Source organism: Leptinotarsa decemlineata, unplaced genomic scaffold (assembly GCF_025532065.1).
Source record: "Leptinotarsa decemlineata unplaced genomic scaffold, Ldec_3_MD MMD2_tig00000576_RagTag_RagTag, whole genome shotgun sequence".
Classification (NCBI taxonomy): domain Eukaryota; kingdom Metazoa; phylum Arthropoda; class Insecta; order Coleoptera; family Chrysomelidae; genus Leptinotarsa; species Leptinotarsa decemlineata.
Genome location: NW_027412551.1, coordinates 3,391,116 through 3,402,372, shown reverse-complemented (window position 1 = coordinate 3,402,372; position 11,257 = coordinate 3,391,116). Strand labels below are relative to the sequence as shown.

The 11,257-nt window shown below is 31.4% G+C and overlaps 1 protein-coding gene across 5 annotated transcripts in view; it reads left to right on the top strand.

Annotated features, from left to right (window-relative positions):
- The window catches only part of LOC111505255 (uncharacterized), a 95,315-nt gene that overhangs the window by 65,210 nt on the left and 18,848 nt on the right, over window positions 1-11,257 (top strand). For all 5 annotated transcript variants that reach the window (XR_012465243.1, XM_074174282.1, XM_074174280.1 and 2 more), the window contains 5 exons: window positions 2,724-2,914; window positions 3,064-3,401; window positions 5,198-5,534; window positions 6,015-6,070; window positions 8,692-8,890. Coding sequence is in view for 4 of the 5 variants with exons in the window: in XM_074174282.1 (XP_074030383.1) it covers window positions 2,724-2,914; window positions 3,064-3,401; window positions 5,198-5,534; window positions 6,015-6,070; window positions 8,692-8,890 (1,121 nt within the window). In the remaining variant the exon portion in view is untranslated. The remainder of the gene's footprint in view (window positions 1-2,723; window positions 2,915-3,063; window positions 3,402-5,197; window positions 5,535-6,014; window positions 6,071-8,691; window positions 8,891-11,257) is intronic.

Here is an 11,257-nt window from a genome sequence, read left to right as displayed (position 1 = left end):
TTTCGAGGTTCATATCGCTACATGCCAATAAATAGATAGATAGATAGATAGATCTTTATTTAAAATAGGTAACCCTAATATACATATATATCCCAATTAAATCAACGGTGTATATATACAACATTAGACAAACACAAAAAAAGAAATACAATGCAACAATAATATAAGAAAATCATAATTTTAATAATAGAATTAGTAGAATTACAAAAATTACAAGAATTGCTTTCAGTATGATATCTATTTCATCTTAAGTTCTTTCAATTGTTTTTTACACAAATTCAACGATGATAATGTTTTAATGAAGTCTGGTAGTTTATTAAATTCTTGGAAACCTTTGAAAAATAATGAGTTCATAGTACTGCGATAAGCAGTGCTGCTAATGTGAATGTCATTTTTACCCCGAGTGTTATAAGTGTGAATGTCTCTATTCAATATTATAAATGTATGAAAGTAAACAGGAGCCAGGTTATTCAATATTTTATATACAAAAATCATTGTGAAATAATGCATTCTTTTTTCGACTGAGAACCAATTAAGCGTTGCTAACATAGATCTTATGGGGGTGAGACGATTAGTTCTCAGAATTATTCTCATGCCACGATTTTGAAGTTTTTGTAGCATATTCAGCTTAGTAAGATCAAACAAAAACAGGGCTGATGAGCAATAATCAAAATGCGGCTGAATAATTGAATTATATACCGTGATTTTTGTTTCGGTTGATAATTCCTGGGCTATACGAGAGAAAAAATAAAGTTTTTTTGAAATTTTTTTATGAAAATAATTGAAATGGGTATTGAAGTTCAGAAAGTTATCCAACTGGAAGCCCAAATACTTGATATTCGATACAATTTCAATTTGTTCATTATTGATGTTTAGGTTAAGGCTATTAATATTAATGGTATCATATCTGTATTTACTTGTGAATATCATAGCCTGACTTTTAGACACATTCAATTTCAATTTATTCAAACTCAAATACTTGCTAATTGATTGTAAAACATTTATGAACTTTTTTGCTGAGTATCATCAGCAAAAAAGTTTATAAATTCACAATCAACAAACAATTGCATGTCATTTTAATTTAGTATGAATGGAAGGGGGCCCAAAACACTACCCTGGAAAACCCCAACATCATTGTCAATTTCACAAGAGAATATGTCTTTCACTCTTACCCGTTGTTTTCTGTTGGTCAAATAATTAGATAACCAATTGTACACTGTGCCCTCTATTCCATATATATTCAATTTAGCTAGTAGTATAGACCTATCAATGGCCTCAAATGCTCTTTTGAGGTCAAGGAACACTGCCACAACAAACTTATTATTATCCAGTTCAGTTTCAAATTTACTTAAAGATGGTCGCACTGAAGAGTCACACGAGTCCATTTGGCGAAATCCCGATTGATTGTTGATTAAAATGTCGTTTTTTTTTAATATATTCCATTAGTTGATTATAAATTGCTGTTTCTAGTACCTTTTGAATCGGAGGTAAAGTGTTGGTTGCTCTGAATTCTTTAGCTTTAATGGTATGAGGAATTTTGAGTATCGTAACAATAGTACTAGTTTTCAATCTTTCAGGCATTTGGTCAGTTTCAAGAGGGATGACCGATAGTCTCAAAAACTTGTTTCAATATTTTGGAGTTAATGATTTCATGTACACTGCACCAAGGAAATTATAATTTTACATAGGTCAGTTAACGAAAGCAATCTGAATTCAGAGAAAGTGTTGTATAAATAGTTTTTATTTTATTTTTTTATTATATTATTATATAGTTTTTACTGCACCATGACTGTATAGTCAATACTATCCACTATTTCATTTATGCTTTCAACTAAATAACTGTTGAAGTTATCTGACATTTCAAAATCATCTCTCAGTAATATAAGTTCGCCAGTTTTCCCAAACTGTATACAATTTGGAAAGTCAATGTCATCGCCTTTAACTAGTTTTTTGAGAGTTTTCCACATTTATTTAGAGTTGTTTCTATACCATCATTTCTCAATTTCTTGAATGTTTCCCATTTATTTTGTTTTTCCACATCTGAACAGTTTCTGAAGGCTCTGTATGCCTTATCACGATTCTTAATTTTACAGTGAACTTCGTTATCAAACCATGGCAAATGACTGTTGATACTACAATTTTGTATTGGAGAAATATCATCAATAACTGCTTCACTGCTTATACATTAATGTATACGTTTGAAAATGTCCTTATAGGACGAGACTGCAGTAACGTTAGTTACAAATAAAAGTAGTAAAAAACATAAAGTTTTAATTCTTTTTTCTTCATTAGTCTTTATTATATTTTCTGCCATGGAACCAAGAAATGGATTCCCCACAAGAAATCTAAGCAAGTACCATCAAAAATTACTCCAGATATACTGCAAAATGATAAATTCTTTTATTGTTGTACGGATACGAGTAGTTATTAGTTTCTACATTTAATTAACTATGTAAGTTATTGACTACTGCGAAAAAAAATTCAAAGGGCAATGACGAGACAACTTACTTGACCATTGATTCCTTTGAAATATTTTTGTAAGATTCTTACCATGACTGGGGTGATGCAAGTGATGGAGTCATGAAAACCAGAAAAGAGCCTTTTAATGAAAAATCGACTTGTTCACGTGTATTTCTAAGATATTGATTGAGTTCATTTTATTTGGTTGCTTTTTATATTAAATATAATAAATTTTATAATTTGAGAGCGGGACATTTTTTCAGAGGAATTCAATCAAACATAATGACGTTATTCAAGAAGAGGACGAGGCTCGGAAAGATGAGATGGAGAAAAAAGATTCTGAAAAAGATGCCGCTGCCTCTGATACCAATGATGAATTTGTTGTGGAATCTGAGGACGATGGGGATGAAGACATTTTAGCTGACTGTATTAGCATCGGGATGCCAACTAACAGGTGGGAAAGATTTTTATTTTCAATGAAACTTTTTTGTTATTGATACCATATTGTGAATATTACCTACAACCAGTGAAAGTAAACCAGTGTCGATTAGTTACAGTAGATAGACTGATATTCCCCGAAATTGATATCTATTCCTGTTTCAGGCACAACCAAACTAATTCAAGCACGTCTTCCAGTTCTTCTAAACTTCCACTTTCCAATTTCAAATACACCAAAACACCTCCAAATCAAAACGTTCCATTATCTTCTAATACACAAGTGTTACCTCGTCCAAAAGATTTGAAACAACACTTTGAAGGACAGCAGGACTTGTCCATGGATCAAAGTGATACTCTAAGAGCTTATTGTACCGAAGACACCCCTGTAAGATTAAGTCGGACAGGATCTATTTCGGACTTGAGTGTTCTGTCAGAATTGAATGAATCTAAAGTTGGTTCCAGACGAGGGGATTATTTATCAGATGATAGCAGCAACTTGTCAGGTGAGTTGAATGGTTCTTGTTATAATTGGAGTTTTCCTGCTTTGAAATTATATACCATCAGATTGGAAGCATTGCATACCAAGTACATCTCTAAATTGGTATTAAATTAATAGATGTGAATCTGAATGATATTCTATTCAAAATTGAATTGAGAAATTTCCTTCTTGAAAGAGTATTTTATAATGTTGAAGAATTTTATATCGTGAGACTGACTCTTGTATGTATAATTTTTGTATAATCTTTTATTGATGAATAAATTCTATTATTATTGTTATTATAATCATCAATCAGATCAAGGTGCGCGCGACATATAGGTTTATCAATTGAAAACTCCAACCGTAGAAAAATATCAATTGGTGTCGTTGATTTTATTGTAATTTTTTTTTCATAGAAATAGGTCGTTATTTTGAAATGACTTTTGATTTCAAAAATTATTGTTCAGTAAGCCAGTGTGATAATTATGTATCAGAAATCGTGTCACTATGAAGTTTTCTTTAAAATTTGAAACTAGCAAAGAAATGTGAAAACATACTAAGAATTAATAAATCGGTCGAGGTGAATCGCCGGAGAGTCCATAATTTACTATATGTATTAGCAATCATCTAACCATCTAACCTATTATATTCTAAATACCACAGGTGAGAAAAGTGGGAAAGATTGAAAAAAATTCCCAAAAGTTTATGAAGTGTTTCATAACATTATATTAAAATCTCATTGTATTGATATGACATACAAAATTAGGCTACAACATTAATTGGAAATACTATACTCTGTTCCCTCATATTATTATTACTCTTTATTAGCAAATAATGCTCTTCATAGTACAGTCAGTCACTTATAAAATACACAAATATATATATATATATATATATATATATATATATATATATATATATATATATATATATATATATATATCATATATTGACATAAAAATTTCCTATTCTATTTGTAGTGGAGTGTGTATGAATACTACTTGTATAGGTCAACTGATCACTCAGATAATTTGGCAACATATTGTGTTTAATTTTAAATATAAATATTAGCATATTTAGTGTTATCCTTTGTTTAGCAGACATAAGAGACAGTGTTTCTAACATGTATTCCACAGATGTGCGTTTATTACAACTTAATATTGCCCTCATGGATCTGTTTTGAAGCTTCTGTAATCTGTTTAGATGTTCATTGCTCACAAAATAGAGTAATGTACTGCAATAGTCAAAGTGGGGTGCAATCTGAGCAATCTGAGATTGCTATCAACAGTTGTACCTAGAAATTTGCAACTTTCTTGAAATATTATTGTCTGATTATTAATGTTTAGTTGTTCAGTGGAAAATTTTCCTGTTTTGGATCTCTGTAATTGAAACGCAACGGTTTTGGAATAATTTATAATCAAGCGGTTCTTTTCACACCAATTATCAAATTGAAGAATAACGTTGTTTGTTTTTCTGAGTAGCTCATTTGTATCTGGGCTGGATACTATTATAGATGTATCGTCTGCGAACATATAAACCTCTCCATCATTTATGTAATCAGGAAGGTTATTGATGAACAATAAGAAAATTAAGGGGCCGAGAACGCTCCCCTGGGGAAGGTCTACGCTAAGCATAAAATCAAATCTCTGCTTCCAGAAATGATTAAAATTCAGGGATGTCTTCGTTTTAAGTGTGTCACACTGTACTCATATGTTTGTTTAGTTTTGTTCCAAATCTTGTTAAGGAGTTTTTTTTTCATAAATACTTTTCCTATTACTAATTTCAACGGTTTTTATTATGACTTACATTTTATAATTTCAGGTGATAATGACAACATTCTAGCAGAATGTATTCAGTCTGCTTTGCCAAAACCTAAAAAAGAACCCCCCAAAGCTCCTGCCAAGTCTTTGCCGTCTTGCTTGCCGAGAAGGAACATTCAGACTAATTCTACAATAAAGTACAACCCTACAAGTAATTTGAATCACATTGAAGCCTCAAAAGTCAGGGATATAAATAGGAGAGACAATTCGTTACCACCTTATTTGAATGTGAGAGATGAAGTGGAAAATTATGCAGTCGAAAACAGTCCGTGTCAGTTTTCATTAAGGAGCAGCCTGAGCGATTTAACTGTTGATGGAAGCGTTGCTGGATTGAAAAGGTATGTGATAGAAAAATTTGGAATAGTGCGCGAAGTTTTGAACAAATTTGAAACTAATATTATAAAATAATTCTAGTACTAAAGACACTTTAGTCTCTTTTACAATGTAAGAATTCAATTTTTTTAAAAATCCTTTGACTTGTTTTCATTTCATCATTTTTGGTCACATATTTGTACAATAAAATGGTGTTTGGAATCCATAATTATCTTGTCATAAAAACAAATTTATCTGATCAGATTATTATTATAATTATCTCCTTAAATATCTTTGGGAAAATAAATAGAGTAGTAAAACTTTATTGTGCTTATCTTATCTACAACTACACATTTTTCATAAAAATGTGTGCTATACCCTCATATTCTTGATTTCTTTGACCCACTAATTCATTTTACTGTTTGGTTCTAACAATACAAACATTGAATAGTTTTCTTCAATTTGTTACCTTACATCTTGTTCTTGAGAAAATATTTAATCAACAGGTCTGGACCAAGTAATCAGCCCGAGGATTCCTTGAATAGTGTTCCCTCAAACTCAGGTAAGTTATTTATTTTCAAGGAAAATTTACATTAGTTGCAGTCTGATATTGTAAGGCCTATTCTTCAACTCTAAGATTTTGTATGTGCTTCATCCAGTTGAAGTTTTTCCAAAATTTGTGTGATCTCTGCCGTAATGAGTGTATTGAAAAAAATGTTTCCTACGTCAGATCCAAAGCACTGTTTCACCACCTGGAGATGACTAGTCATCTCTTCCTGATTTTTAACTTAATTATTGAAACGTGTGTCGTGAGAAAGTTCTTTATTTCCTGTATGATAATGGGCGGTTTTTTCTTTATTAGTTTTTTGCTTAGAAAGAGAAATTTAAGAAATCTCTTAAGCAGTTTTTTGAAGTAATTTTCTAAAACAATAATCTAGGTACATAAAGAATAGGTGAATGATATGAAAATTTGATTTGTGAAGTATTTTTATCCTCTAAAAATGTGCATTTATTATTTAAAATTCATCTGCAGATTCATAAATATATGATGAATAGAGATAATTTAGGGGGGTTTTTAGGGATGACTTGACCTTTGAAAAATTTCTAGTTGGTAGTGAAATCACTGAAAGTCGTAAAAATCGTGAATTGCTAGAAGCAAAATGGTAAATTACCTATAAATTGTCAAATCAAAGAAGATAGTTTTAAATGACATTCGAACATATCCAAGTTTTTGAAATTATAACTCGCTATTAAACATGTTAAGAATTTATCAAAGCCATCTACACTGAATTGCAAGCGAATTTGTTGATAATGCAAAAGCTCCGGTTTTACTATTATTTGAAAAAATGTGTACAGGGATTCTATGTTTTATGAAAGAGAGCACATTGGCAGATCAAGATCTTCAGATGATTTATTTATTTATTTATTGATTATCCGTTTGACATATAAGTATGTATAGGATTTGTCCAGCAATGAAGAACACATGAAAACGCAGTGTCCATATTAATATAAAAACACTCTAAAATTAACACATAATATAAAATACAAAAAAAAAAATATATGATATGAAAAATTCGTCTAGGTTATAAAAACAACTATCAATTAAATACTTTTTCAGATTTCAGGTAAATTCATTAATTTTATTGAGCTCCTTAATATCTTTTGGTAACTTATTAAAGATATTTGGGCCCATCACATAAGGTGAATTAGAAGTAACCTTATATTTACAATATGTGGAAGTTATATTTTTGACGAGTATTCCTACTATGTATGATTTCATTGGTGATAAATTTATGTTTGTTTTTAAAGACAAAAATTGACAATTCGAATATATACATGCTGACAAGAGTTAAAATGTTAAATTGTCTAAATAAACTTCTGCAAGAGGCCCTTTTTAAGGCTTTGGCCATTATTTTCAAAATAAACTTCTGCGCAACGATTACATTTGATATCGAAATCGAGTTACCCCACATACATATGCCATGTCTCAGTCTGGAAGCTACTTGAGTATGGTATAGTGCCAAAAGTTGCTGATCTCTCAAGATACCTGTTAGGTTTCTAAAGAGATAACCTAACAAATTAATTTTACTCGTTAAATTCGAATAGTGTTGTTTCCATGTCAAACATGCATCAATGGTAGTTCCCAAAAAATTTGTCTCTTCTTTTCCCAGAATTGACATGTTCTTAATTTGAAATTGAATAGGCACGCAATGTTTTTATCGATTATGAAATCTAACTAATTGTGTTTTGTTAGCATTGAGATTGAGAGAATTAGCTCCGCACCTGGTGCTGCAGGTTTTTCCAGGTTTTCCTGCAACTGAAAAAGCAAATGCGCCACTGGAATCAATGAAGTCGCCCGGAGCGTCATTTAATTTTTGTTGTTGTTTTTATTTTTATTGTTGTTTTATTCTATAATATATAACATTTTAATAATTTTAAAGTAGAATTCTAAAGTCAACTTTTTGTAAAGAAAAACTATACACTTGTCAAAAAAAATTATATATTGTTAGGATTTTGGTTATTAGAATCGGCATAAAAAGTTTACACTTAACTCGTAACATATTTGTATAATTTTTTGTGCTTGTTCAATTAATTACTTGGTGTACATATTTAAAAATACTGTTTTATTAAAAATTTCTATACTTGTGTAATGGAATTAGCAGCTACTTTATGAAAATGCATTTAAATATTTAGGTAACTAACACATGTAAATGATCTGTAGAGAATAATAAAGTATCTGTATATCTGTCTATCTAAATTTGAAAAATAAGACAAGATGAAGATGGTTATAAGGACCAAAATTTCACTAGTCATGTGAAACATTGTGAAAAAATAAAATTGATTTCAATTTTTTCGTCACTTGAATAATCAAGATGGAAAGGAATTCTGAAAATATAACATCTGAACATTTATCGATTTATTGTAGAAGAAACATGGATAAAACCAGATTGTCACTCAAATCAAAATATCTGTAGATACTGAGTTTATTCAAAAGAACGCAAATATATTCATGAAATAAATATTAATTCATATTTAGAAACTATTTTTACATCTTGTTTTGAACTGATCAGAAAATAATCAAATAAAAAAGATCATATTTGCCCTCATTGTCTCATTTGGAGTTGATTCAATAACCTTGTGAAGAACTATAAATCAATTTCAATGCCAATCTTCATATTTTAGGTAACCCAAATGTGATTGAACAAAATGCTTCTCAACCAGAACTTTCTCGCCGCGATTCCTTATCTTCAATAAGTGTTGAGTCCTTGGAATCACTGGAAGCAGAGCAGGCACTTCTGAAGCAATGCATTTCTTTTGGGATGCCAAAGAGCAACACTGACTCCGAGGCTAAATTGTCAGATATCGATACATCCAAGGAAGGGTGAGTTTGTTACTTGATGTTTCAGAAGGGAAATGTAGTGAAATGTCTCTCTGTACATTACTCCACAAATATACGAGGTCTGTTAAAAAAAAGGTGGATTTTAATTTTTCTCAAAAAAATATTTATTTGAAAATTTATGTGTGTCCTTGAGCTGTCTCAGCGATTCTGTTTTTATCCCCTCAATCGTCGTAAAACGCCGTCCTTTCATGGGTCTTTTCAATCTTGGGAAAAGGAAAAAGTCGCAGTGGGCCAAATCTGGTGAATACGGTGGCTGCATCATGATTAGGGTGTTGTTTTTGGTCAAAAAATAATAACGAGTGAGCATTATCGTAATGCAAAATCCATGAATTATTTTCCCACAATACCGGGTGTCGCGCTTCTCGGACGCGACACATAACTTCAATTTCAAAATAATAGTTTAATTGGCTTTATGACCATGTGGCACAATCTCCTGATGCACTACGCCACACTAATTGACCAAATTGTGACATTTAATCAAACTTGGCGTGCTATTTTTTTAGTTTTGGCTTTCCTGGCCTCTTCTATTGGGATGATTGGACTTTGGTTTCAATGTCATAATAATGTACCCATGATTCATCAGCAGTTATGACCCTTTCGTGCAATCTGGATGGTCGTTGACTTCATTCAATAATCAAGAAGCTTTGATATTTTTGGCAGTAAGCTTATGAAACGATATGATGAGATGACAAGAGGGTTATACCCGGGTTTTAGTATCATTGCCATCTGTCCAATTTTGAATATTTTTGGCCAGTAAACTCAGCTGAGTATTGTATTGAAGATGTAGAGTATTTTCACTAGTCCTTTTTTTGGTAATTTTTTCCATCATCGTCGCAGTTATCAAATCTAAATCAGGTGTTTTTTTCGGCTTAATGTATGAATTACACCCTTAATCTTTTTTGGGGTGAATAGTTTTAGTTTATTATGTACATGTAAGGGTTCCAAGGATTTGATGTACTTCTATCACCTGTTCGTCATTATGCAGTGAAAAAACTTCTGCTAAATATTCAGCAAAGAGTACATCTTCCTCCTTTAAACTTTTACCCCATAGGCATGGGTGTGTCGAGTTTTTGCGAATTGTTAGTACTGGTTTCCTATTGTTTTTTATCGGCTTCCATATTGAGTTGTCTCAAGTTGATAGGTTATCAATATAGCTGGAGAATAATCCAACAATGAATTCTTTAGTTTTGATTTTAGCTTGTGCTGATTTGAATATACTTTGTTTTATTATCTGATATGTGGGTTCGTTGATATAGTGATCTGACCCTTCTTTTTTCAGCTACCAGTTTCTTGATTGACTGGGGAATATAACTCAGGTTTCTTTTAGTAGTTATTATAAGATTAGCTTCTTTTGTGGCTTTCTGTAGTAAACTAATGAACCAAACTCTGATATACATATATGAAAAACAATATTTAAATTATTCCTAGAAATTAACAAATTTCACCAGAAATAACTCTCAACTTCACCAACCTTATAGTAGATTGACAATATCAAAAAATCACCCCATGTGAGGACATTAAATCTTCAAATATCAATGTCTTTAAAAGGCGACTCAAGATTTTTCTATTGCAAAAAGCATACTACTCTCTGGATGAGTTTCTCCTTGAATCCTAATTTGATTGTAGCTTATTAACTTTTTTGTATGTATGTTTTATATTGACTTTTTTAGGTTTGTTTGACCTGTTGAATCAACCAGTATTTTATGATGATGTTATGTTTTTTGTCTGATGTGATTGTGAAGGAAAACTGATTCAATAAATGTTTGATTGATTGATTGTGGTGTGGGTTCATTTCTTTTTATAACTGCTGTGCTTATTCATGTGCAGGTCATAGTTTGTTGTTATATCAGTGTAGGTTGAGCTAATACATTTGTTATGAAGATCCGGAGTTTTTCCGGAATCAGTAGGCCAGTATGTTGGCGTACCAGTTGAAAGAAAAGAGTAATTCTCATTGTGTAACAAATGTGCCAATTCTCTACCTTTTGTATGATCCCCAGAGTGGGTGTTTGCCGTGGTTAATCGCCTCCAGCAATGAATTTTGGCACTGATTTAGTTCGAATATGATTTTCCTCATATTTCAACAGTTCATCCTTTGATAAAGATTGCTCAACCACCATGGGCTGTACCATCTGGGTGATTTGTATTGTAGAGTTAATATTTGGGCACTCTGAAGTAGGAGTTGTTTGTAAAATGTGTTTCTCTGACTAATAGTATGTCTGCTCAATTCATCTACAAGAATATTCTAATTTCTTCTTTATGACTGGGAAGGCCATTGGCATTCCACTAGGCTATTCGAAGAAACTTAACCATTTTCCTTTCGTTTTGTTAACAAACACGGTAAACATGTTG